The 26,574-nt window shown below is 57.3% G+C and overlaps 1 protein-coding gene across 1 annotated transcript in view; it reads left to right on the top strand.

Moving 5' to 3' along the window:
* LOXL2 (lysyl oxidase like 2) overlaps positions 1-26,574 on the top strand; it is a 63,148-nt gene that overhangs the window by 26,184 nt on the left and 10,390 nt on the right. Inside the window, exons 3-9 of the mRNA XM_054396626.1 lie at positions 1,651-1,862; positions 8,301-8,523; positions 10,671-10,854; positions 15,927-16,078; positions 17,809-17,976; positions 24,530-24,695; positions 25,722-25,965. Coding sequence (XP_054252601.1) covers positions 1,651-1,862; positions 8,301-8,523; positions 10,671-10,854; positions 15,927-16,078; positions 17,809-17,976; positions 24,530-24,695; positions 25,722-25,965 — 1,349 coding nt within the window. The remainder of the gene's footprint in view (positions 1-1,650; positions 1,863-8,300; positions 8,524-10,670; positions 10,855-15,926; positions 16,079-17,808; positions 17,977-24,529; positions 24,696-25,721; positions 25,966-26,574) is intronic.

Raw genomic sequence — 26,574 nt, 5'->3', positions numbered from 1 at the left:
CCCAAGGAGTAGGTGATAGGACAAAAGGAAATGGCCTCAAGTTGTCCCAGGGGTGGTTTAGGTTGGAGATCAGAAGAAACTTCTTGACTGAAAGGGTTCTCAAAGCCTGGCCCAGGCTGCCCTGGGAGGTGGTGGAGTGCCCATCCCTGGAGGGGTTTCAGAGCCTTACAGCTGTGGTGCTGAGCACCATGGTTTAGCCCCAGCCTGGGCAGAGCTAGAGGATGCTTGGACTGGCTGATCCTGGAGGACTTTGCCAACTGAATCAGTTCTATCCTTCTCAGGTGGGAAGTTTGGGAGCTTCCATTTTGTGCCTTTCACAGGATCCCAGGATGTTAGGGGCTGGAAGGGACCTCTGGAGATCCTCCAGTCCAACCCCCCTGCCAGAGCAGGACCATAGACTCTAATGCAGGTCCCACAGGGACACATCCAGATGGGGGCTTGAAAGCCTCCAGGGGAGGAGACTCCACAACCTCCTCCTTAAACAACTTTTCCTTGCTGCCTCACTGTGTTCAGCCATCAGCCAGGGGGTTGTTCCCCCTCCTCAAAGCTACACAAACATGTTCCTGGCATGTGGCCATGACCCTCTGGGACATGGTTTAATGGCCATGGTGGTCTTAGGTTGATGGTTGGACTTGATCTTAGAGGTCTTTCTAACCATTTAGGTTGATGGTTGGACTTGATGATCTTAGAGGTCTTTTCCAACCACTTGGGTTGATGGTTGGACTTGATCTTAGAGGTCTCTCTAACCACTTAGTTTGATGGTTGGACTTCATCTTAGAGGTCTCTTCCAACCACTTAGGTTGATGGTTGGACTTGATGATCTCAAGGTCTTTTCCAATCAAAACAATTCTATGATTCTAAGGGCCACAAGGATGAGCAGAGGGCTGGAGCACCTCTCCTATGAGGACAGCCTGAGAGAGTTGGGGTTGTTCAGCCTAGAGAAGAGAAGGCTCCCAGAAGACCTTCTTGTGGCCTTCCAAGATCTGAAGGGGGCTCCAAGAAAGCTGGAAAGGGACTTTTGAGGGTGTCAGGGAGTGATAGGACTAGGGGGTAAGGAACAAAACTAGAAATGGGGAGATGCAGATTGGATGTTAGGAAGAAATTCTTCCCCAGGAGGGTGGGGAGAGACTGGCAGAGGTTGCCCAGGGAGGTGGTGGAAGCCTCATCCCTGGAGGTTTTTGCAGCCAGGCTGGAGGTGGCTGTGAGCAACCTGCTGTGGTGTGAGGTGTCCCTGCCCATGGCAGGGGGGTTGGAACTGGCTGAGCCTTGAGCTCCCTTCCAACCCTGACAATTCTCTGATTCTATGTCTGGGTAGGAACCACTTCACCTGTGCCTCCTCAGTGTAGATTCTTGGTGTCCCCTTTGAGCTCCCTGGCTAGATTCAATTCAAACTGTGCCTTGGCTTTCCTAAGGCAGATCTCTTGCTGCTTGGGCAGCTTCCTTACCTGCCCCCATTCCAGCTCCCCTTTCTTCCCCTCCTTGTAGAGTTTCTTTTTGTGTGACAGTGTGTCCAGCAGCTCCTTGCTCCTCCAGGCAGGCCTCCCTGCTTTCCTCTTTGTTGCTATGCATCACTCCAGGACACAGAGGAGGTGCTTGGGGGCAGCTTCCTTACATCCTCCCATCCTTTGCCTGTTCCTTTTGTGCCAGCAGAACATGAACATCCAGGTGGAGGACATCAGGATCCGTCCCATCCTGGCCACCTACCGCAAGCGAGTGCCGGTCACGGAGGGCTACGTGGAGGTGAAAGAGGAAGGCAGCTGGAAGCAGATCTGTGACAAGCACTGGACCATGAAGAATTCCCGAGTTGTCTGTGGCATGTTTGGCTTTCCCAGTGAGAGGAAATACAACACCAATGTCTACAAGTAAGAGCAGAGCTCTCTCTCTCCCTCTCTTTCTCTCTCTCTCTCTCTCTGCCTGTGTGGAAGCCCCAAGCCTGTGTGGGAGCCTTGTGCTAGAAATGCAAATGGTCAGGTGGCAACTGCAGACCTGAAGGGAGGGAAAGCTTCCTCCCCATCCCCACTCCACAACACCTCCCCCCCAAGGGCTGCTCTGTTCCTTCAGATCAGATTTTTCCTCCTGTGTAAATATTTGCAATGTGAGGCATTTCCTGCAGCAGGCAAGGGGGGGGGGGGGAGGTGGTTGATCCCCACCCTGCTGGCTGAGGACCTGCTGCAGTAGGCTTTGGTAGGTCCTGTCACAGGAGATGTGGGCCAAGAAAGCATGGAATCAGGGAGTGGGGGGGGGGGGTTGGAAGGGACCTTCAAGATCATCCAGTTCCAACCCCCCTGCCATGGGCAGGGACACCTCCCACCAGCCCAGGTTGCTCAAGGCCTCATCCAGCCTGGTTTTGAACATCTCCAGGCTAGGAGGCATCCACAGCCTCCCTGGGCAACCTGTGCCAATCTCTCACCACCCTCACTGGGAAGAGTTTCTTCCTCATCTCCAGTCTCAATCTGCCCTCCTCAACCTTCAAGCCATTTCCCCTCATCCTATCACTCCAAGCCCTTGTCCAAAGTCCCTCCCCAGCTCTCCTGTAGTCCCCTTCAGGTCCTGCAAGGCTGCTCTGAGGTCTCCCTGGAGCCTTCTCTTCTCCAGGCTGAAGAGCCACAACTCTCCCAGCTCGTCCCCATAAAGGAGGTTCTCCTTTGATCATCTTTGTGGCCTCCTCTGGACCCTCTCCAGCAGTTCCAGGTCCTTCTCGTGCTGGGGGCACCAGAACTGGACCCAGTGCTTCAGGTGGGGTCTGAGCAGAGCAGAGAAGGGGGGGAGAGTCCTTTGCTTCAGCTTGCATTGTCTCAGCAGCCTCCATCACAGACTTGCTTCTTTCTGTTCTGTTCCCTAGCAGGGAGACCCTAAAGCAGATGCAGGAGAGCTTGAGTGAAATTTGGTCTCATTTCTTTCCTGACCTGTGGAGCCAAAAAAGCATCAACTGGTCAGGGGGGGTGGAACTGCCTCCTCCAGGCAGGAGTTGTGGTTTTCCTGCCTGCTCCTTTTTGGCCTCTGCAGTTGCTGTTTCTCAAGGCTCCCTCTGGAACTGCTTGGCTGAGTTTCAGCTCTTTCATTAGTGAGGTGGTGATCAATTGAAGAGGTCCTTGGGCAGGCAGAGCCTAAAGCCACTAAGCTCAGCTCAATATAGCCAAGGGGAGTTCTCCTTTCAGGCTTCCCAGGGAGCTGATGATTGCCACCAGGCAGTCTCATGGTGCACACTGGACACCACTTTGTTCCCATCAGAGCAACTCAAGCTCAGCTCTGAGGTTCTCATCCCCTGCAGCAGAGCAGCAGGGCAGAAATAAATCACCTCTGGGAAGACAAAGTAGAATCTTTCCTGCTTCTCAGTCGTGGTGCTTCCAAGAAAAGCAGCTGGAGCCATCTGCCTTGAAGGAAAGGATGCCTGGGGGTTGTCCTGCCTCTTGCATGTGTGGAAATGGAAACACTGAGCCAGGAGCTAGAGGAAGGCAGATTGAGACTGGAGATCAGGAACAAATTCCTGGCAGTGAGGGTGGGGAGACACTGGGACAGGTTGTCCAGCTCCCAGTTCTGGGCTGGGAACTTCACAAATCAGCTTCTCTGCTTCGTGTTGGAGGTCCTGGAGTGATGACCACAGCAGTCTGCTCTGCTTGGCCATGAGAGCCTCCTCTCTGCTTTGTCCCACACACTTTCTGGTCTTGGAGAGGCTGGAAGCACTTGAGAAGGCTTCAGGTCCAGCTCAGAAGCCATCAGGTTCAGCTCTCTGCCTTAGCCATTTCCAGTCACAAACTTCCACTCCCCTTCTGGAGCCCTTCAGGTTCCTCTCAGGATCCCTTCAGGTCCCTCTCAGGAGCCATCAGGTCTCTCTCAGGATCACTTCAGGTCTCTCTCAGGAGCCCTTCAGGTCCCTCTCAGGAGCCATCAGGTCTCTCTCAGGATCACTTCAGGTCTCTCTCAGGATCACTTCAAGTCCCCCTCTCAGGATCCCTTCAGGTCCCTCTCAGGATCCCTTCAGGTCTCTCTCAGGATCCCTTCAGGTCCCCCTCAGGATCCCTTCAGGTCTCTCTCAGGATCCCTTCAGGTCCCTCTCAGGATCACTTCAGGTCCCCCTCAGGAGCCATCAGGTCCCTCTCAGGATCCCTTCAGGTCCCTCTCAGGATCCCTTCAGGTCCCTCTCAGGAGCCATCAGGTCTCTCTCAGGATCCCTTCAGGTCTCTCTCAGGATCACTTCAGGTCCCCCTCTCAGGATCCCTTCAGGTCCTTCTCAGGAGCCATCAGGTCTCTCTCAGGATCCCTTCAGGTCTCTCTCAGGATCCCTTCAGGTCCCTCTCAGGAGCCATCAGGTCTCTCTCAGGATCCCTTCAGGTCTCTCTCAGGATCACTTCAGGTCCCCCTCTCAGGATCCCTTCAGGTCCCTCCCAGGATCCCTTCAGGTCTCTCTCAGGATCCCTTCAGGTTCCTCTCAGGATCCCTTCAGGTCCCTCCCAGGATCCCTTCAGGTCTCTCCCAGGATCCCTTCAGGTCTCTCTCAGGATCCCTTCAGGTCTCTCTCAGGATCCCTTCAGGTCCCTCTCAGGATCCCTTCAGGTCCCTCTCAGGAGCCTCTCTAGCTGGTCACTGGAACTAAACCTCCTCTCCATCTGAGTCTGAAGCCTGAGCAAAGTTCTTCTCACTCCTCAGGCTTTGCTCTCCCTCAGCTCCCTTCCTCCTAAGGGCAGCTCCTGCTCTCCACAGCTGGGCTGGGCTAGGCTCAGGTTTCTGCTGGCCAGGGGCATGAGCTGCCCCTTCCCACATCCCAACTCCACGCTGAGTTTGCTGTTCCTCAGCTTCTGCACACTGGTGGGAGGTGAAATGAGTTGCAGATGGGTCTGGCTTGGAAGAAAACAACTTAGTTCATCCTTGTCCCAGGGCCAGGCTGCTTTTTGTGTGTGTGTGTGTGTGTGTGCCTGGATGCAGCTCAGGCTCTGCAGGATTTATGGGAGGAAGTGAAACCAATCTCAGTGTTGTTTCCATCCTCCTTCCTCAAAGGGATCTTCTAGAGGCACCACTTCTCAGCTCCTCCTCCCAGTTCCTGCTCTGCTGGGGGAAGAGGAACAGAATCCAATTCCTTGTGCTGGGAGGGAGAGAGGAAGTTTGTGACTGGAGAGGGCTGAGGCAGAGAGCTGGACCTGAAGGGGACCTGATGGCTCCTGAGGGGGATCTGATGGCTCCTGAGAGGGATCTGATGGCTCCTGAGAGGGACCTGATGGCTCCTGAGAGGAATCTGATGGCTCCTGAGAGGGACCTGATGGCTCCTGAGAGGGACCTGATGGCTCCTGAGAGGGATCTGATGGCTCCTGAGAGGGACCTGATGGCTCCTGAGAGGGACCTGATGGTTCCTGAGAGGGATCTGATGGTTCCTGAGAGGGATCTGATGGTTCCTGAGAGGGATCTGATGGCTCCTGAGAGGGATCTGATGGCTCCTGAGAGGGATCTGATGGTTCCTGAGAGGGATCTGATGGTTCCTGAGAGGGATCTGATGGCTCCTGAGAGGGATCTGATGGCTCCTGTGAGGGATCTGATGGCTCCTGAGAGGGATCTGATGGCTACTGAGAGGGATCTGATGGCTCCTGTGAGGGATCTGATGGTTCCTGAGAGGGATCTGATGGCTCCTGAGAGGGATCTGATGGCTCCTGAGAGGGATCTGATGGCTCCTGAGAGGGACCTGATGGCTCCTGAGAGGGATCTGATGGCTCCTGAGAGGGATCTGATGGCTCCTGTGAGGGATCTGATGGTTCCTGAGAGGGATCTGATGGCTCCTGAGAGGGATCTGATGGTTCCTGAGAGGGATCTGATGGCTCCTGAGAGGGATCTGATGGCTCCTGAGAGGAATCTGATGGCTCCTGAGAGGGATCTGATGGCTACTGAGAGGGATCTGATGGCTCCTGAGAGGGACCTGATGGTTCCTCTGAGGGATCTGATGGTTCCTGAGGGGGATCTGATGGTTCCTCTGAGGGATCTGATGGTTCCTGAGGGGGATCTGATGGTTCCTGAGGGGGACCTGATGGTTCCTGAGAGGGATCTGATGGTTCCTGAGAGGGACCTGATGGTTCCTGAGAGGAATCTGATGGTTCCTGAGAGGGACCTGAAGTGATCCTGAAGAGGACCTGATGGCTCCTGAGGGGGATCTGATGGTTCCTGAGAAGGACCTGAAGTGATCCTGAAGAGTACCTGATGGCTCTTGAGGGGGACCTGAAGCCTTCTGAGGGAGATTGGGAGTTTGTGACTGGGAATGGCTAAGGCAGAGAGCTGAACCTGATGGCTTCTGAGCTGGACCTGAAGTCTTCTCAAGTCCTTACAGCCAAACCCTCCCAGGACTGGGCAAGGAGCTGGATGGAGGATCTCAGGAGTTCCAGGATCCTTTGTTCCATGTCACTCCAGTCTGCTGGGACTGGGAGCCCACCCTGAATCTGGTCAGGCCTGTGGGGCAGTCAATCACTCCTGTGCTTGCAGCAGGAGTCCTCCTGGTCTGGCTTCTCCCTAGCAAAGTCTGAAGGGCTTGGGCAGAAGCTGGCAGAAGCTTCTCTCCTGCTTCCCTGAGGCTGAAGGCACCAAACTTGTTAACTTCAGCAAGTGCTTGAAGAACCTCTCAAGGGCAGAAGCTTTCTGCTCACAGCCCTGAGGAGCAGCTCCCCAGCTCCTGCCCCTGCTTGGGGTGACTTTTCCTGCCATGTGTGGGAGGTTTCTGCTCCCCAGGGGGCATTCTGCTCCCCAGAGGCATTCTTCACAGCAAGGTTCCTTTAGCTAAACCTTTCCAGCAGCCCTTGGGCTTAGCCTGGGTCTTGGATCAAAGCTGCTGTGATGAAGGTCTACCTTTTCTCACCCACATTTGGACTCCAGCTTGACCTAGAACTGCCTGGGGGAGGGGTGGCTTGCACCCTTGGTGTGTTTCAAAGTCAGCCCCAGGGATGCCCTGAGCTGGGGATCCTCTGTAGCCTCCTCCTCTGCCTCTCTCTGTTCCTGGGGGAACCAGGTGGAGCTTTCTCCTCTCTCTGCCTCTTTCTCCCCAGCCTCCCAGGGGCTGTTAACAGCCACCAGATGTGAGTGCCTGCTGAAATTTCCAGGATGAGGTCATTGTTTGCTATTCTGAGGCATCCCCAGAATGACTTCTCCAAGCCAGGCTGTCTCTTGTCTGCTTTGCAGCTCTCCCTGCACGTGTCTGGGGAGGGCCCTCTGGAAATGCTCCTTCAGGGTCTCACTTCCACGCTGGGCAGGTGGACTGGGGCAGAGCTGTCACAGTGTGGAGTAGCATCAATGGGTGAAGGCACCTCCAGGTGCTTCCCAGTGTGTGAGGTCCTCCTGAACCTGTCCCATGGCTCTGCAGTCCAAGGGGGCAGCTAATGGTCAGGCTGGAGCCAGGTGCTGAGCTCCAGCAGTCCCACAGCAGAGGCTTCCGAGGCTCTTCGGTGCATCTTGGGGCATCCTGGGTGGCTGAAGGAAGAGGAAGGAAAATCTGCAAGCTTTGGTCCAAATCCCAGAATCCCAGCATGGTTAGGGGTTGGAAATGACCTCTGGAGCTCAGCCAGTCCAAGCCCTCCTGCTCCAGCAGGGCACCCACAGCAGCTTGCCCAGGGGCACAGTGCCCAGGGGGGGTTGGAAGCTCTCCACACAAGGACACTCCACAACCTCTCTGGGCAGCCTGCTCCAGCCCTCCAGCACCCTCACAACAAACAACTTTCTCCTCCTGCTCAGGTGGAACCTCCTGGGTGCCACTTTGTGCCCCTTGTGCTGTCCCTGGGCACCAGTGAGCAGAGTCTGGCCCCAGCCTCTTGCCCCCCACAGCTCCTTTAGCTCTTGCTGAGCATTGCTCAGCTCCCCTCTGGGGCTGCTCTTCTGCAGGCTCTCAGCCCCAGGGCTCTCAGCCTTTGCTCCTCCCAGAGCTGCTCCAGGCCCCTCAGCACCTCCCCAGCCTGCCCTGGACTCTCTCCAGCACTTCCCTGTCCCAGCTCCCTGCTGTTGGTGTTCAGGCCCTGTTTGGGCACTGCCTGATCTCTGCCCCCAGGGCTCTCTGCTGTGTCTCTCTCCTTCAGGAGCAGGATTGCAGCTCAGGCTGCACTGTGGAGTCCTTCTCTGATCTTTGCCTGAGGGAGGTGACCTCTTCACTCCCAGATGCACCTCAGGGATGCTCCTTGTGTGCCTGAATGGCTCAGCCTTCAGCTGATGTCTTCAACCCCCATTTTCTTTCCAGACCTTTCATCTTTTTATTGCTGGGTTTGGTCTTTTTTTTTTTTTTTCCCCCTCCCAGTGCAGGTTTTCTGGGCTGCTAAGGCTCTGTTCTCTGTCCCTCCTTGCAGGATGTTTGCCAGCAGAAGGAAGCAGCATTATTGGCCTTACTCCATGGACTGCAGTGGGAATGAAGCTCACATCTCCAGCTGCAAACTGGGCAACCACCTCCAGGTGGATGCAGGGAAGAACACAACCTGTGAGAATGGGATGCCTGCAGTTGTCAGCTGTGTCCCAGGACGTGCCTTTGCCCCCAGCAGCCACAGTGGCTTCAGAAAAGCCTTCAGGCAGGAGGTGAGCAGGGAGCAAACCCAACCTCTTGCAAGCAGGAGCAGCCTGAGGGGTGCAGCTTCACCACCAGCCCTCAGCTGGAGGCTCTCAACCTCTGTGGCCTGCAGATACAAAGCAGCCTCATGTGCAAATGCCACAGAACCTCAGCATGGTGAGGGTGGGAAGGGAGCTCTGGAGCTCAGCCAGCCCAGCCCCCCTGCTCCAGCAGGGCACCCACAGCAGCTTGCCCAGGAGCACAGTGCCCAGGGGGGGTTGGAAGCTCTCCACACAAGGACACTCCACAACCTCTCTGGGCAGCCTGCTCCAGCCCTCCAGCACCCTCACAACAAACAACTTTCTCCTCCTCTTCACATGGAACCTCCTGGGTGCCACTTTGTGCCCCTTGCCCCTTGTGCTGTCCCTGGGCACCAGTGAGCAGAGTCTGGCCCCAGCCTCTTGCCCCCCACAGCTCCTTTAGCTCTTGCTGAGCATTGCTCAGCTCCCCTCTGGGGCTGCTCTTCTGCAGGCTCTCAGCCCCAGGGCTCTCAGCCTTTGCTCCTCCCAGAGCTGCTCCAGGCCCCTCAGCATCTTCCCAGCCTGCCCTGGACTCTCTCCAGCACTTCCCTGGCCCTCTGCAACTGGGGAGCCCAGAGCTGGACCCAGTGCTCCAGCTGTGTCCTCAGCAGGGCAGAGCAGAGGGGCAGCAGAACCTCCCTCACCCTGCTGCCCACACTCCTTTTGATGCCCTCCAGGACTCCACTGAGCTCCTTGGCCCCCAGGGCACACTGCTGGCTCGTGGTGACCTTCTTGTCTTCTCTTTGTGCTCCTCTCTCCCTTCCAAGCTCAGCTGAGCCTCTGCCATGCTTTGCCTCTGTCTGCAGGCTCCAGAGGGTGGGAGACTGCCCACTCTTTTGTTGTGAGGGTGCTGGAGGCCTGGAGCAGGCTGCCCAGAGAGGTTGTGGAGTGTCCTTGTGTGGAGAGCTTCCAACCCCCCCCGGGCATTGTGCTGCTGGGCAAGCTGCTGTGGGTGCCCTGCTGGAGCAGGGGGGCTTGAATGTGATGATCTCCAGAGGTCCCTTCCAACCCCTAACCATGCTGGGATTCTGCCACTGTCCTCATAGCAGAGCAGCTCCAGCCCTCTGCTCATCCTCATGGCCCTTCTCTGGACACCTTCCAGCACCTCCAGATCCCTCTTGGAACAGAGGCTCCAGAACTGGATGCAGTACTCCAGGTGTGGTCTCAGCAGAGCTGAGCAGAGGGGGAGAATCCCCTCCCTGGCCCTGCTGGCCACACTTCTCCTGCTGCAGCCCAGGCTCTGCTTGGCTCTCTGGGCTGCAAGTGCTCACTGCTGGCTCCTGCTGAGCTTCTCCTCCCCCAGCACCCCCAAGTCCCTCTCCTCAGGGCTGCTCTCCAGCCAGTCCCTGCCCAGCCTGCATTTGTGCTTGGGATTGCCTCCACCCAGCTGCAGGACCTTGCCCTTGGTCTTGTTGAACCTCCTGAGGTTGGCTTGTGCCCAGCTCTGCAGCCTGTCCAGGTCCCTCTGGATGGATCCCTTCCCTCCAGCCTGTCCAGGTCCCTCTGGATGGATCCCTTCCCTCCAGCTCTCTGCTGCACCACACAGCTTGGTGCCATCAGCAAACCTGCTGAGGGTGCACTCAATGCCTCTGTCCATGGCACTGACAATGATGCTGAACAAGCCTGGTCCCAGGGCTGATCCCTGAGGGACTCTGCTTGTCCCTGGCCTCCACTGGGACATGGAGCCATTGACAGCCACTCTTTGGGTACAGCCATCAAGCCAGTTCTTTATCCATCTGGTGGTCCATCAAATCCCTGTGTCACCAGTTTGGAGCCCAGGCTGTGGTGTGGGACAGTGTGGAAGGCTTTGCTCAGCTCCAGGTCATTGCCATCAGTTGCTCTCCCCTCATCTATTAATGCTGTCACCTGTTCATAGAAGGCCACCAGGTTTGTCAGGCAGGGTTTGCCCTTGGTGAAGCCCTGCTGGCTGTACCCAATCACCTCTTCACTCTTCTTCTGTCTCAGCAGTGCCTGAGATGCCTCAGGGCAAGATTTTGGGGGCCAGAACTTCCCTTGCAGCCTTGTGCCATGCACAAGCAGCTGTAGGGGAAGGGAGCCCTGATCCACTTCTCTCTCTCTTTCTCTCTGTCTTCCAGCAACCACTGGTGAGGCTGAAAGGAGGAGCCAACACTGGGGAAGGCAGAGTTGAAGTGCTGAAAAATGGGGAGTGGGGAACAGTTTGTGATGACAACTGGAACCTGGTGTCAGCCAGCGTGGTGTGCAGAGAGCTGGGCTTTGGGAGTGCCAAGGAAGCCATCACAGGAGCAAGGCTGGGGCAAGGTAAGAGCATTGAGAGCTCCAAGGATCAGTTGTGCTTTGTCCACCTCCTAGAACCTTGCAGGATTCAGAGCAGAGCAGGTTTTTACTGGGGGATGGAGGGGGGGGGGGGGGTTTGGTCTGGGTGCCAGGGATTTGCTGTCTACACTTAGGAAGTTTCTTGAGCCTAGGAGCTGGAAGCTGAAGAGGTGACTTGGAAAGATGTTCAGGATTCCTTCAGAGAGTCAGAGAGTCATAGAATGGGAGGGGTTGGAAAGGACCTCTGGAGATCAGCCAGTCCCAACCCCCCTGCCAGAGCAGGAGCACCCAGGGCAGGGCACAGAGGAACACCTCCAGGGGGGGTTGGAAGCTCTCCACACAAGGACACTCCACAACCTCTCTGGGCAGCCTGCTCCAGCCCTCCAGCACTCTCACAACAAACAACTTTCTCCTCCCCTTGAGATGGAACCTCCTGGGTTCCAGCCTGTCCTTGTTCCTTGTCCTGTCCCTGGGCACCACCAACCAGAGCCTGGCACCTTCATCCTGGCACCTTCATCCTGGCACCTTCATCCTGCCACCTTCATCCTGCCACCTTCATCCTGGCACCTTCATCCTGGCACCTTCATCCTGCCACCTTCATCCTGCCACCTTCATCCTGCCACCTTCATCCTGCCACCTTCATCCTGGCCCCCAGCCCTCAGCTATTGATAGACATTGATCAGATCCCCTCTCAGCCTTCTCCTCTCCACACTAAACACCCCCAGGGCTCTCAGTCTCTCTTCACAGCAGAGATGTTCCAATCCCTTCAGCATCCCCAGAGCTCTCCCCTGGACTCTCTCCAGCAGTTCCCTGTCTGTCTTGAGCAGGAGAGCCCAAAGCTGGACAGAGGATTGGAGCTGTGGTCTCAGAGGGGCAGGAGACCCTCCCCACCCCTGCTGGCCACACTTTCCTTGCTGCCCCCCAGCAGACCTTTGGCCTCTTGGCCACAAGGGCACATTGCTGGCTGGTGGTGCTGAGTTGAAGCTTTCCCTCAGGCAGCTGCTCCACTAATTGCTGCTTTGTTATCACATCCACTGCTCTCCAGCTCTCTGTGCCTTCCCTAGATCCATCCCATGGTGTAGTCCATTGCTAGAAGGCTCCTGGCAAAGGGAACTCCTGGATCCTAAGGCTTCAAATGCTCTTCAGATGCCCTCAACATGAAATTTAGCTCATTATACACAGAAGGACACTTGAACAGCTCAGGGCCAGGGTTTGGGTTTGGATTTCCTGTAGCTGGGAGCTGGTTCAAATCCCAGCCCGTGGCAAAATGGTAACTCCAAGCCTGAGGAACATTCTCTCCAACCACAAATCAACCCTAAAGAAAAACACCACCAAACCCTTGACTGGGAGGCTAAAATGCCTGAGGGAAATGCCTTCAGCCCAGGATGGTTTGGAGAAGGGAAGGGAAAAGCAGCAGCACGTGGCAGGCACAGTGGTGGTGGTGGTGGTGGTGGTGGCCAGAGGCTTGGGAAGCTTTAAAACATGACCTGTCCATTGGATCTGCCAAAGAAAAACCTCTTGTGGTGGGATGCAAGGAGCTGCTGCTGTGCTTAGCTGCTGCAGGGAGCAGCAGAATCATGGTGGAGGGGCAAGAGGCAGCCACGTGAGGAGCAGCCCAGGCTGCTCCCTGCCATCTCCCACAGCCTGGAAGCTCCCAGGCTGCAGATTCCCACAGCATTCCCTCACTGTTGCTGCCCAATCCATCAGTGCTCCCTGTCCAAGCTGCCCCAGGGAAGTCCCTGCAAGCAGCTGGATCAGCACAGTGTGGTAGGAAAAGGAGAGGCTTTGAGCCAGGCTCAGCTCTCTGCTCCTGACCCCCAGGGGAGACTCCTGGCTGTTAAACTCTGTGTCCACCTCAGTGCTTGCAGCTGCTGCTCAGTGAGATTCCCAGATGGAAGCAGGGTGGAGAGGACCATCTAAGGTCATCCTGCTCAACCCCCCTGCAGGCTGCAGGGATGTCTCCAACTAGAGCAGGCTGCACCAGAGCTGATCCTGAATGGCTCCAGGGATGGAACCACAGCAAGGCTGATCCTGAATGGCTCCAGGGATGGAACCACAGCAAGGCTGATCCTGAATGGCTCCAGGGATGGAACCACAGCAAGGCTGATCCTGAATGGCTCCAGGGATGGAAACATAGCAAGGCTGATCCTGAATGGCTCCAGGGATGGACCACAGCAAGGCTGATCCTGAATGGCTCCAGGGATGGAGCCACAGCAAGGTTGATCCTGAATGGCTCCAGGGATGGAAACACAGCAAGGCTGATCCTGAATGGCTCCAGGGATGGAACCACAGCAAGGCTGATCCTGAATGGCTCCGGGGATGGAACCACAGCAAGGCTGATCCTGAATGGCTCCAGAGATGGAACCACAGCAAGGCTGATCCTGAATGGCTCCAGAGATGGAACCACAGCAAGGCTGATCCTGAATGTCTGCAGGGATGGAACCACAGCAAGGCTGATCCTGAATGGCTCCAGAGATGGAACCACAGCAAGGCTGATCCTGAATGTCTGCAGGGATGGAGCCTCAACCCCCTCCCTGGGCAGCCTGTGCCAGTGTCTCACCACCCTCACGGTGCAGAACTTCCTCCTGATGTCCAGCCTGAAACCTGCCCTGCTCCAGTTTCAAACCTTTGTCTCTCCTCCTATCACTCCAAGCCCTTCTGAACAGTCTCTCTGCAGCCTTCCTGCAGGATCCCTTCAGCTATTGCAAGGCAGCTCTGAGGTCCCCCTGGAGCCTTCTCCTCTCCAGGCTGCACACCCCCAGCTCCCTCAGCCTGTGCTCACAGCAGAGCTGCTCCAGCCCTTGGAGCTTCTTTGTGGCCTCCTCTGGACTCACTCCAACAGTTCCATGTCCTCCTGGTGCTGGGGTGATCCTATGATCCCTGTGGTGTTATCCCAGCAAACGTGTCCATGGCCCAGTTAAATGTCAAGGCTTGACTGGGAGCTGGTTCCAGCACAGACACCCAGCCAAAAGGTCATGGTTGGAGAATTCTTTCAGCTGAAGTTTGTAAATTATGCAAGAATGGAAACTTGGATTTTTCTGTGGCCCTTCTGTGCCTGAATCCCAGAGGCTGCTGGAAGGAACTGGAGGCTGAAATTGTTAATAATATTTTTTTTTCTTTTTCAGCTTTTTGCTTTATTTTTACAAGAAATCACTGAGATCCTTTTTCAGGATCACTGTGGTTGGAATTCTAGAAACCAGAATTTATGGAGAGCAGCCCTGAGGAGAAGGACTTTGGAGGTGTTGGGTGAGGAGAAGCTCAATAGGAGCTGGCACTGAGTGCTGCCAGCCCAGCCCCAGCCTGGCCTGGGCTGATCCCCAGCAGTGTGGGCAGCAGGGGCAGGGAGGGGATTCTGCCCCTCTGCTGTGCTCTGCTCAGACCCCCCCACAGTGCTGGGGCAGCTCTGGAGTCCTCAGCACAGACAGGGACCTGGTGGAGAGGGGCCAGAGGAGGCCACAGCAATGCTGGCAGGGCTGGAAGCCCTCTGCTGGGAGACCAGGCTGAGAAAGTTGTTCAGCCTGGAGAAGAGAAGGCTCCAAGGAGACCTCAGAGCAACCTTCCAGGATTTGAAGGGGGCTCCAGGAGAGCTGGAGAAGGACTTTGTACAAAGGCATGGAGTGACAGGACCAGGGGTGATGGCTTCAGACTGGAAGATGCTGGATTGAGATTGGACATGAGGAAGAAATTCTTCCCCAGGAGGGTGGTGAGGCACTGGGACAGGTTGCCCAGAGAAGCTGTGGAGGCTCCAAGCCTGGCAGTGTTCAAAGCCAGGCTGGATGGGGGCTGGAGCAAGCTGGGCTGGTGGGAGGTGTCCCAGCCCATGGCAGGGGCTTGGAAGTGGATGATCTTCAAGATCCTTTCCAACCCAACCCAACCCATTCCATGTCTGCAACCTATTAATCATAGAATCAGAGAATCAGGCAGGGTTGGAAGGGACCACAAGGATCAGCCAGTTCCAACCCCCCTGCCATGGGCAGGGACACCTCACACCAGATCAGGCTGGCCAGAGCCTCATCCAGCCTGGCTGCAAACACCTCCAGGGATGGAGCCTCAACCACCTCCCTGCACAACCCATTCCAGGCTCTCACCACTCTCATGGGGAACAACTTCTTCCTCACATCCAGTCTGAATCTCCCCACTTCCAGCTTTGTTCCATTCCCCCCAGTCCTGTCACTCCCTGACATCCTAAAGTGTCCCTCCCCAGCTTTCTTGGAGCCCCCTTCAGATCCTGCAAGGCCACAAGAAGGTCTCCTGGGAGCCTTCTCTTCTCCAGACTGCACAACCCCAACTCTCTCAGGCTGTCCTCATAGCAGAGCAGCTCCAGCCCTCTGCTCATCCTCATGGCCCTTCTCTGGACACCTTCCAGCACCTCCAGATCCCTCTTGGAACAGAGGCTCCAGAACTGGATGCAGTACTCCAGGTGTGGTCTCAGCAGAGCTGAGCAGAGGGACAGAATCCCCTCCCTGGCCCTGCTGGCCACACTTCTCCTGCTGCAGCCCAGGCTCTGCTTGGCTCTCTGGGCTGCAAGTGCTCACTGCTGGCTCCTGCTGAGCTTCTCCTCCCCCAGCACCCCCAAGTCCCTCTCCTCAGGGCTGCTCTCCAGCCAGTCCCTGCCCAGCCTGCATTTGTGCTTGGGATTGCCTCCACCCAGCTGCAGGACCTTGCCCTTGGTCTTGTTGAACCTCCTGAGGTTGTCTTGTGCCCAGCTCTGCAGCCTGTCCAGGTCCCTCTGGATGGATCCCTTCCCTCCAGCCTGTCCAGCTCCCTCTGGATGGATCCCTTCCCTCCAGCCTGTCCAGCTCCCTCTGGATGGATCCCTTCCCTCCAGCCTGTCCAGCTCCCTCTGGATGGATCCCTTCCCTCCAGCCTGTCCAGCTCCCTCTGGATGGATCCCTTCCCTCCAGCTCTCTGCTGCACCACACAGCTTGGTGCCATCAGCAAACCTGCTGAGGCTGCACTCAAAGCCTCTGTCCATGGCACTCTTATTGGCCATTCCTTCACCAGACAGTAGCATGCAGAGAAGGTCAGGACTCTCTTTTCTTTCTTCCCTCCCCAAGGCATGGGCCCAATCCACCTGAATGAAATCGACTGCACAGGCTTTGAGAAGTCCCTCACTGACTGCAAGTTCAACACAGAGTCCCAGGGCTGCAACCATGAGGAAGATGCTGCTGTGAGATGCAATGTTCCAGCCATGGGCTTCCAGAATCAGGTGAGCAGCTTGAGAGGCTCTTGGTGAGCTGGTCCCACCCTGCAGCATCAGAGAATCCTACAAGGCACTGGGTTGGAAGAGAGGACCTTTAAAGGTCTTGTGAGCTGTTCAGTCTGGAGAAGAGAAGGCTCCCAGGAGACCTTCTTGTGGCCTTCCAGCATCTGAAGGGGGCTACAAGAAAGCTGGGGAGGGACTTTTGAGGGTGTCAGGGAGTGACAGGGCTGGGGGGATGGAAAAAAATATAGAAGTGAGGAGGTTCAGATTGGATGTGAAGAAGAAATTCTTCCCCAGGAGGGTGGGGAGAGACTGGCACAGGTTGCCCAGGGAGGTGGTGGAAGCCTCATCCCTGGAGGTTTTTGCAGCCAGGCTGGAGGTGGCTGTGAGCAACCTGCTGTGGTGTGAGGTGTCCCTGCCCATGGCAGGGGGGTTGGGACTGGCTGAGCCTTGAGCTCCCTTCCAACCCTGACAATTCTCTGATTCTATGTCTGGGTAGGAACCACTTCACCTGTGCCTGCTCAGTGTAGATTCTTGGTGTCCCCTTTGAGCTCCCTGGCTAGATTCAATTCAAACTGTGCCTTGGCTTTCCTAAGGCAGATCTCTTGCTGCTTGGGCAGCTTCCTTACCTGCCCCCATTCCAGCTCTCCTTTCTTCCCCTCCTTGTAGAGTTTCTTTTTTGTGTGACAGTGTGTCCAGCAGCTCCTTGCTCCTCCAGGCAGGCCTCCCAGCATCCTTCCCTGCTTTCCTCTTTGTTGGCATACATTGCTCCAGGACACAGAGGAGGTGCTCCTTAAACACTGAGCAGCTGTCCTGGGTCCCTCTTCCCTCTAGGGCTCCATCCCATGATACTTTGGCCAGCAGATCCATGAAGCAATCAAAGTCTGCATGCCTAAAGCCCAGGGTTGTAAGCTTACAATACATCCTCCTGGCTGCCCTGAGGATCTTAAATTCAACCTCTTCATGGTCACTGCAGCCAAGGCTGTCCCTGAGCCTCACATTGGTCACCAGCCCTTCCCTGTTGGGGAGGACAAGGTCCAGCACAGCACTTTTCTTGCTGCTTCCTCTACCGTTTGGAGGAGGAAGTTGTCATCTCTGCAGTCCAGGCACATCCTGGATGGCTGCTGCCTTGCTGTGTTGTCCCTCCAGCAGATACCAGGCTGGTTGAAATCCCCCACCAGGCCCAGGGCTTGGGACCTGGAAGCCTCTTTGCCTGTGGAGGGCCTCACCTGCTTGCTCAGGTGGCCTGGAGCAGACCCCTCCAGTACCATCACCCTCCCCTGTCTTGCCCTTTAATTTCAAGCCCCCCCATACCCTCTCAGCCAGCTCCAGGTGGAGCTCCGCTGATTCCAGAGCTGCTCACTGAGGCTGCAGTGGTGCTGAGGGCCAGGCTGCGGTGGTGCTGAGCTAGATGGCTGGACTTGCTGACTGAATTCAAGTTCTCTGCCTAACCCTAACTCCAGGAGCAGAGAGCTGCAGTGTGCAGAGCAGGGCAGGCTGAGGGGGAGGTTGCTGTGAGGGTCAACAACCATCCTGGTGCCTGGGGAGCAATGGGACAGAAGAGTTGAGCTCGTCCTGGAAACCTGCTCCCACTTCTGACACCAACAGCTCTGTCTGATGGGGTGGGGGCTGGGTTGAGGTGTTTTTTGTTTTGTTTTTTTTTTTTCTCCCTTCCCACTTCTTTCATCCCTCCCCTCCCCCAACAATCCCTACCCGGAGCTCTGTCGCCCTCGCAGCTGCGGCTGAGCGGGGGCCGCAACCCTTACGAGGGCAGGGTGGAGGTCCTGGCGGAGCGCAACGGCAGCCTGAGGTGGGGCACGGTCTGCAGCGAGAACTGGGGCACCGTGGAGGCCATGGTGGTGTGCAGGCAGCTGGGGCTGGGCTTCGCCAGCCATGCCTTCCAGGTGAGTCCCCCGGCGCACCCCGCACCTCCCCGCGCCCCTGCCTGCTCGCGTCGGAGCTGCCTGGAGGAGGGAGGGGGAGGAGGGAGGTTTGAGAGGCTGTGGGAGGAAGGTTTGAGAGCCTGGAGGAGGAGGAGGAAGGTTTGAGAGGCTGTGGGAGGAAGGTTTGAGAGGCTGTGGGAGGAAGGTTTGAGAGGCTGTGGGAGGAAGGTTTGAGAGCCTGGAGGAGGAGGAGGAAGGTTTGAGAGGCTGTGGGAGGAAGGTTTGAGAGCCTGGAGGAGGAGGAAGGTTTGAGAGGCTGTGGGAGGAAGGTTTGAGAGCCTGGAGGAGGAGGAGGAAGGTTTGAGAGGCTGTGGGAGGAAGGTTTGAGAGCCTGGAGGAGGAGGAGGAAGGTTTGAGAGGCTGTGGGAGGAAGGTTTGAGAGGCTGTGGGAGGAAGGTTTGAGAGCCTGGAGGAGGAGGAGGAAGGTTTGAGAGGCTGTGGGAGGAAGGTTTGAGAGCCTGGAGGAGGAGGAGGAAGGTTTGAGAGGCTGTGGGAGGAAGGTTTGAGAGGCTGTGGGAGGAAGGTTTGAGAGCCTGGAGGAGGAGGAGGAAGGTTTGAGAGGCTGTGGGAGGAAGGTTTGAGAGGCTGTGGGAGGAAGGTTTGAGAGGCTGTGGGAGGAAGGTTTGAGAGCCTGGAGGAGGTAGGAGGAAGGTTTGAGAGGCTGTGGGAGGAAGGTTTGAGAGCCTGGAGGAGGAGGAAGGTTTGAGAGGCTGTGGGAGGAAGGTTTGAGAGCCTGGAGGAGGAGGAGGAAGGTTTGAGAGGCTGTGGGAGGAAGGTTTGAGAGCCTGGAGGAGGGAGGAGGTTGGAGAGGTTTGAGAGGCTGTGGGAGGAAGGTTTGAGAGCTGGAGGAGGAGGAAGGTTTGAGAGGCTGTGGGAGGAAGGTTTGAGAGCCTGGAGGAGGAGGAGGAAGGTTTGAGAGGCTGTGGGAGGAAGGTTTGAGAGCCTGGAGGAGGAGGAGGAAGGTTTGAGAGGCTGGAGGAGGAGGAGGAAGGTTTGAGAGGCTGTGGGAGGAAGGTTTGAGAGCCTGGAGGAGGAGGAGGAAGGTTTGAGAGGCTGTGGGAGGAAGGTTTGAGAGGCTGGAGGAGGAGGAGGAAGGTTTGAGAGGCTGTGGGAGGAGGAGGAAGGTTTGAGAGCCTGGAGGAGGAGGAAGGTTTGAGAGCCTGGAGGAGGAGGAGGAAGGTTTGAGAGCCTGGAGGAGGAGGAGGAAGGTTTGAGAGCCTGGAGGAGGAGGAGGAAGGTTTGATAGCCTGGAGGAGGAGGAGGAAGGTTTGAGAGCCTGGAGGAGGAGGAGGAAGGTTTGAGAGCCTGGAGGAGGAGGAAGGTTTGAGAGCTGGAGGAGGAGGAGGAAGGTTTGAGAGCCTGGAGGAGGAGGAGGAAGGTTTGAGAGGCTGGAGGAGGAGGAGGAAGGTTTTAGAGGCTGTGGGAGGAAGGTTTGAGAGCTGGAGGAGGGGAGGAGGTTTGAGAGTCTGGAGGAGGGAGGAGGTTTGAGAGTCTGGAGGAGGTGGAGGAGGTTGGAGGAGGTGGAGGAGGTTTGGAGGAGGTGGAGGAGGTTGGAGAGGTTGGAGGAGGTTTGAGAGCCTGGAGGAGGAGGAGGAGGTTTGAGAGGGTTGGAGGAGGTTGGAGGAGGTTGGAGGAGGTTGGAGGAGGTTTGAGAGGCTGTGGGAGGAAGGTTTGAGAGCCTGGAGGAGGAGGAGGAAGGTTTGAGAGGCTGTGGGAGGAAGGTTTGAGAGCTGGAGGAGGTCTGGAGGAGGTTTGGAGGAGGTTGGAGGAGGTTGGAGGAGGTTTGGAGGAGGTTTGGAGGAGGTTGGAGGAGGTTGAGAGGCTTGGGAGGAGGAGGAGGTTTGAGAGGCTGGAGGAGGAGGAGGAAGGTTTGAGAGGCTGTGGAGGAAGGTTTGAGAGCCTGGAGGAGGAGGAGGAGGTTTGAGAGGCTGTGGAGGAGGTTTGAGAGTGGAGGAGGGGAGGAAGGTTTGAGAGCCTGGAGGAGGAGGAGGAAGGTTTGAGAGTCTGGAGGAGGGGAGGAGGTTGGAGGAGGTTTGAGAGCCTGGAGGAGGAGGAGGAAGGTTTGAGAGGCTTGGAGGAGGTTGGAGGAGGTGGAGGAGGTTTGAGAGCCTGGAGGAGGAGGAGGAAGGTTTGAGAGGCTGTGGAGGAGGTTGGAGCTGGAGGAGGAGGAGGTTTGAGAGCCTGGAGGAGGAGGAGGAAGGTTTGGAGGAGGTGGAGGAAGGTTTGAGAGCTGGAGGAGGGAGGAAGGTTTGAGAGCCTGGAGGAGGAGGAGGAAGGTTTGAGAGCCTGGAGGAGGAGGAGGAAGGTTTGAGAGCCTGGAGGAGGAGGAGGAAGGTTTGAGAGGTCTGGAGGAGGTGGAGGAGGTTTGGAGGAGGTGGAGGAGGTTTGAGAGGCTGGAGGAGGAGGAGGAGGTTTGGAGAGCCTGGAGGAGGTGGAGGAGGTTTGAGAGGCTGTGGGAGGAAGGTTTGAGAGCCTGGAGGAGGAGGAGGAAGGTTTGAGAGGCTGTGGGAGGAAGGTTTGAGAGTCTGGAGGAGGAGGAGGAGGAAGGTTTGAGAGGCTGTGGGAGGAAGGTTTGAGAGTCTGGAGGAGGAGGAGGAGGAAGGTTTGAGAGGCTGGAGGAGTGGAGGAGGTTTGAGAGGCTGTGGAGGAGGTTTGAGAGGCTGGAGGAGGAGGAAGGTTTGAGAGGCTGGAGGAGGTGGAGGAGGTTTGAGAGGCTGGAGGAGGTGGAGGAGGTTTGAGAGGTGTGGGAGGAGGTTTGAGAGGCTGGAGGAGGAGGAAGGTTTGAGAGGCTGGAGGAGGAGGAGGAAGGTTTGAGAGGCTGTGGGAGGAGGTTTGAGAGGCTGGAGGAGGAGGAGGAGGTTTGAGAGGCTGGAGGAGGAGGAGGAGGTTTGAGAGGCTGGAGGAGGAGGAGGAGGTTTGAGAGGTGTGGAGGAGGTTTGAGAGGTTGGAGGAGGTTGGAGGAGGTGGAGGAGGTTTGAGAGGCTGGAGGAGGTTGGAGGAGGTGGAGGAGGTTTGAGAGGTTGGAGGAGGTTTGAGAGCCTGGAGGAGGGGAGGAGGTTGGAGAGGTTGGAGGAGGTTTGAGAGGCTGGAGGAGGAGGAGGAGGTTTGAGAGGCTGGAGGAGGAGGAGGAGGTTTGAGAGGCTGGAGGAGGAGGAGGAGGTTTGAGAGGCTGGAGGAGGAGGAGGAAGGTTTGAGAGGCTGTGGAGGAAGGTTTGAGAGGCTGGAGGAGGAGGAGGAAGGTTTGAGAGGCTGGGGAGGTGGAGGAGGTTTGAGAGGCTGGAGGAGGAGGAGGAAGGTTTGAGAGGCTGTGGAGGAGGTTTGAGAGGTTGGAGGAAGGTTTGAGAGCCTGGAGGAGGAGGAGGAAGGTTTGAGAGGCTGGGGAGGAAGGTTTGAGAGGCTGGAGGAGGAGGAGGAGGTTTGAGAGGCTGGAGGAGGGGAGGAGGTTTGAGAGCTGGAGGAGGTGGAGGAGGTTTGAGAGGCTGTGGGAGGAGGTTTGAGAGTCTGGAGGAGGAGGAGGAAGGTTTGGAGGAGGTTGGGAGGAAGGTTTGAGAGCTGGAGGAGGAGGAGGAGGTTTGAGAGGCTGGAGGAGGTTGGAGGAGGTTGGAGGAGGTTGGAGGAGGTTGGAGGAGGTCTGGAGGAGGTTGGAGGAGGTTGGAGGAGGTTGGAGGAGGTTGGAGGAGGTTGGAGGAGGTTGGAGGAGGTTTGAGAGGCTGGAGGAGGAGGAGGAGGTTTGAGAGGCTGGAGGAGGAGGAGGAGGTTTGAGAGGCTGGAGGAGGAGGAGGAGGTTTGAGAGGCTGTGGAGGAGGTTGAGGAGGTTGGAGGAGGTTTGAGAGGCTGGAGGAGAGGAGGAGGTTTGAGAGGCTTGGAGGAGGTTGGAGAGCTGGAGGAGGAGGAGGAGGTTTGAGAGGCTGTGGGAGGAAGGTTTGAGAGTCTGGAGGAGGAGGAGGAAGGTTTGAGAGGCTGTGGGAGGAAGGTTTGAGAGTCTGGAGGAGGAGGAGGAAGGTTTGAGAGGCTGTGGAGGAGGTTGGAGGAGGTGGAGGAGGTTGGAGGAGGTCTGGAGGAGGTTGAGGAGTTGGAGGAGGTTGGAGAGTCTGGAGGAGGAGGAGGAGGTTTGAGAGTCTGGAGGAGGTGGAGGAGGTTTGAGAGTTGGAGGAGGAGGAGGTTTGAGAGGTCTGGAGGAGGTGGAGGAAGGTTTGAGAGTCTGGAGGAGGAGGAGGAAGGTTTGAGAGTCTGGAGGAGGAGGAGGAAGGTTTGAGAGTCTGGAGGAGGAGGAGGAAGGTTTGAGAGGCTGTGGGAGGAGGAGGAGGAAGGTTTGAGAGGCTGTGGGAGGAGGAGGAGGAAGACTTGAGATGCTGGAGGAGGAAGGTTGATAGGCAGGAGGACGAGGAGGAAGGCTTGATATCTTGTGGGAGGAAGGTTTGACATTTTGGAGGAGGAGGAGGAAGCCTTGATATCTTGTGGGAGGAAGGCTTGATAGCCTGGAGGAGGAGGAGGAAGGCTTGATATCTTGTGGGAGGAAGGTTTGACAGCCTGGAGGAGGAGCCTGGAGGGTCCCTTCCAACCTGATGCCAGCTGTGAAGAAACTGCAGGCCACAGCACCCAGCCTGGAGGCACTAACTGGAGAGACCCTGAAGGTTCAGATGCCCAGCAGGGGGAGAGGGCTGGAGCTGCTCATGCTGCTGGTGCAGCAACCCCTCCATGCCAGCTGCTTCCCCCAGCTGCCCAGCTGCCAAGCAGAGCAGACAGAGCTGAGGACAGCCATGTGCCATGGAGGCTGAGGACAGCTCCTGCCCCACTGCCTGCCTCTTGTTGACACAACCCTGAGAGCCCAGGGAGGACCAAGGCATTTTTTCCTTTAGCTGAGGCTGCTGCTATTTAGGACAGAAAAGGCTTCTCATTGCCTGCCCCCAGCTGCAGCAGCTCCAGCAGCATGAAGCTGCAGTGTGCAGAGCAGGGCAGGCTGAGGGGGAGGTTGCTAAGAGGGTTAACAACCAGCCTGGTGCCAGGGGAGCAATGGGACAGAAGAGTTGAGCTTGTCCTGGAAACCTGCTCCCACTTCTGACACCAACAGCTCTGTCTGATGGGGTGGGGGTTGGGTTGGGGTTTTTTTTTCCCCCCTTCCCACTTCTTTCATCCCTCCCTCCCCTCCCACCCAGGTTTTGCAATCTCAGCTTGGTTTTGGCAGGGGGGGGTGTTCATTTTCTCTCCTTCCCACAAGCTTTGTAAAACTTGAGGGATGAAGAGGGGCAGGGGGCAGGGTTTGAGCATCTCTGGGTCCCTCCTTACAAGGAAAAGAGGCAGAGGCCAGGGTGGGCAGAGCCCCTCAGCCCTGCTTCTCCTCCAGTGCCTCCTCTCTGCTGGCACTGCCAGCGTGGCTCGTCGTCCTGCCTCCCTCCTCTGCACTCCAGGAGTTCCTTGTGGCTCTCCCAAGTGCACAGATGTCACAAGACAGATGTGGTTTAGTTCTGGGCATCCCTCCCAAAGGCACAGCTTAGAGAACAGCCCAGGGATGAATTCGTCAGCTGGATGGGTAGAGCAGGATGGAAAAGTGAGTTTGCAGCTGGAGGCAAAACAAGCAGAGACTGAAACCAGCCTGGAAACAGGGAGAGGGATTGAGACCAGCTCAGCAACTGGGAGAGGGATTGAGACCAGCTCAGCAACTGGGAGAGGGATTGAGCCCAGCTCAGCAACTGGGAGAGGGATTGAGCCCAGCTCAGCAACTGGGAGAGGGATTGAGCCCAGCTCAGCAACTGGGAGAGGGATTGAGCCCAGCTCAGCAACTGGGAGAGGGATTGAGCCCAGCTCAGCAACTGGGAGAGGGATTGAGCCCAGCTCAGCAACTGGGAGAGGGATTGAGCCCAGCTCAGCAACTGGGAGAGGGATTGAGCCCAGCTCAGCAACTGGGAGAGGGATTGAGCCCAGCTCAGCAACTAAGAGAGGGATTGAGCCCAGCTCAGCAACTAAGAGAGGGATTGAGCCCAGCTCAGCAACTAAGAGAGGGATTGAGCCCAGCTCAGAAAGTAAGAGAGGGGTTGAGCCCAGCTCAGCAACGGGGAGAGAGAGGTTGAGCCCAGCTCAGCAACGGGGAGAGAGGGGTTGAGCCCAGCTCAGCAACGGGGAGAGAGAGGTTGAGCCCAGCTCAGCAACGGGGAGAGAGGGGTTGAGCCCAGCTCAGCAACTGGGAGAGAGGGGTTGAGCCCAGCTCAGCAACTGGGAGAGAGGGGTTGAGCCCAGCTCAGCAACAGGGATTGAAACCAGCTCAGAACAAGGAGAGGGTTTTGCTTAACACTGGTCAGACCTTCAGGGCATGCAACATGGGAGTGGGATTAGAAAAGCCTCAGGCTGCCCAGCCTTGCTCTTGGGCTCTTCTCCTCCCCTCCAGCACCTCCCTCCTCATTACTGTGGGGCCCTTCCTTAGGCTTCCCTGGAAGGAAAACACAGGTCCCAGGGGGGTGAACATTCCCTTAGCAACCCCTTCAAGCCTGGAGTGTCTGCAACGCCTTTTTCTGCCCAGGAAACCTGGTACTGGCATGGAGATGTGAGTGCTGACAACGTGGTGATGAGTGGAGTCAAGTGCTCGGGGACAGAGATGTCCCTGGCCCACTGCCGCCACGACGGAGCTGAGGTCTCCTGTCCCAGAGGAGGAGGTCGCTTTGGTGCTGGGGTGTCCTGCTCAGAGAGTGAGTAACTCAGGGCTTCTTCCATCTTAGCCTAAGTGGGGTGGCCCAGGACATGCCTTGGACGTGTCACGAGAGTGGCAAGTTGCTGCTGCTGGGGCTGAGGAACGCTGCGGGGAAGGGGTTGGCTCCCATCGGTGTGATAGGTGCTTGGCAGGGGGCGTTCTAGTAGCCCACGGGAACAAGGCTGCCCAGGGAAGGAGGTGGTGGAGTTCCCATCCCTGGAGGTGTTCAAGAACCCTGTGGCTGTGGCAATTGGGGACCTGGTTTCATTGCCCGTGGTGGTGTGGGGCTGATGGTTGGGCTGGAAGGATGAGAGGGCATGGACTGAAGCTTGAGGAGGGCAGATTGAGACTGGAGATGAGGAAGAAATTCTTGCCAGGGAGGGTGGGGAGAGACTGGCACAGGTTGCCCAGGGAGGTGGTGGATGTCCTCTCCCTGGAGGTGTTCAAGACCTGGAGCAACCTGGGCTGGTGGGAGGTGTCCCTGCCCATGGCAGGGGCTTGGAGCTGATGATCTTAAAGCTCCCTTCCACCCCAGCCCATTCCATGGATCTTGGAGATCTTTTCCAACCTGAAGCATTCAATTGGATGCTAGGAAGAAATTCTTCCCCAGCAGGGTGGTGAGAGACTGGCAGAGGTTGCCCAGGGAGGTGGTGGAAGCCTCATCCCTGGAGGTTTTTGCAGCCAGGCTGGAGGTGGCTGTGAGCAACCTGCTGTGGTGTGAGGTGTCCCTGCCCATGGCAGGGGGGTTGGGACTGGTTGAGCCTTGAGCTCCCTTCCAACCCTGACAAATCTCTGATTCTCTGATTCATTATCTCACCTCTTCTCCCTTCACCTTCCCAAGCTCCCTCAGCCTACCTCTCTGTCCAGATCTGTGCTGGAAAATCTGCTCTCCTCTCAATTTCAGGGAAGAGTAGGGGGAAAGCCCAAAGCCTGGTTTAGAAAGGAGGCTGCTGGTGCCAGGAGTTCCCTCCCAACCCCAACGGCAACTCTCTGCTGACCTCCACCCTTCCTTCCCTCCCTCCAGCTGCCCCTGACCTGGTGCTGAACGCCGAGCTGGTGGAGCAGACAGCCTACCTGGAGGACAGGCCCATGTTCATGCTGCAGTGTGCCCTGGAGGAGAACTGCTTGGCCAGCTCAGCTGCCAACACCTCCCTCACCTCGGGCTACCGCCGCCTGCTGCGCTTCTCCTCCCAGATCCACAACAACGGACAGTCCGACTTCCGCCCCCGCAACGGGCGCCACGCCTGGGTCTGGCACGACTGCCACCGGTGAGGCACTGCCCCTGCCTGCCTCTGCCTCTGCACCTCCCCTCCTGTCCCCTCCTGCTGCCCCAAGGGACTCCCAGCCTGCCTCTGCCTCTGCACCTCCCCTTCTGTCCCCTCCTGCTGCCCCAAGGGACTCCCAGCCTGCCTCTGCCTCTGCACCTCCCCTTCTGTCCCCTCCTGCTGCCCCAAGGGACTCCCAGCCTGCCTCTGCCTCTGCACCTCCCCTTCTATCCCCTCCTGCTGCCCCAAGGGACTCCCAGCCTGCCTCTGCCTCTGCACCTCCCCTTCTGTCCCCTCCTGCTGCCCCAAGGGACTCAGCCTGCCTCTGCCTCTGCACCTCCCCTTCTGTCCCCTCCTGCTGCCCCAAGGGACTCCCAGCCTGCCCCTGCCTCTGCACCTCCCCTCCTGTCCCCTCCTGCTGCCCCAAGGGACTCCCAGCCTGCCCCTGCCTCTGCACCTCCCCTTCTGTCCCCTCCTGCTGCCCCAAGGGACTCCCAGCCTGCCTCTGCCTCTGCACCTCCCCTCCTGTCCCCTCCTGCTGCCCCAAGGGACTCCCAGCCTGCCTCTGCCTCTGCACCTCCCCTTCTGTCCCCTCCTGCTGCCTCAAGGGAC

This window comes from Indicator indicator, chromosome 38, assembly GCF_027791375.1.
Source record: "Indicator indicator isolate 239-I01 chromosome 38, UM_Iind_1.1, whole genome shotgun sequence".
Taxonomy (NCBI): domain Eukaryota; kingdom Metazoa; phylum Chordata; class Aves; order Piciformes; family Indicatoridae; genus Indicator; species Indicator indicator.
The sequence above is the reverse complement of the archived record's forward strand: the minus strand, read 5'-3'. Positions and strand labels throughout refer to the sequence as shown.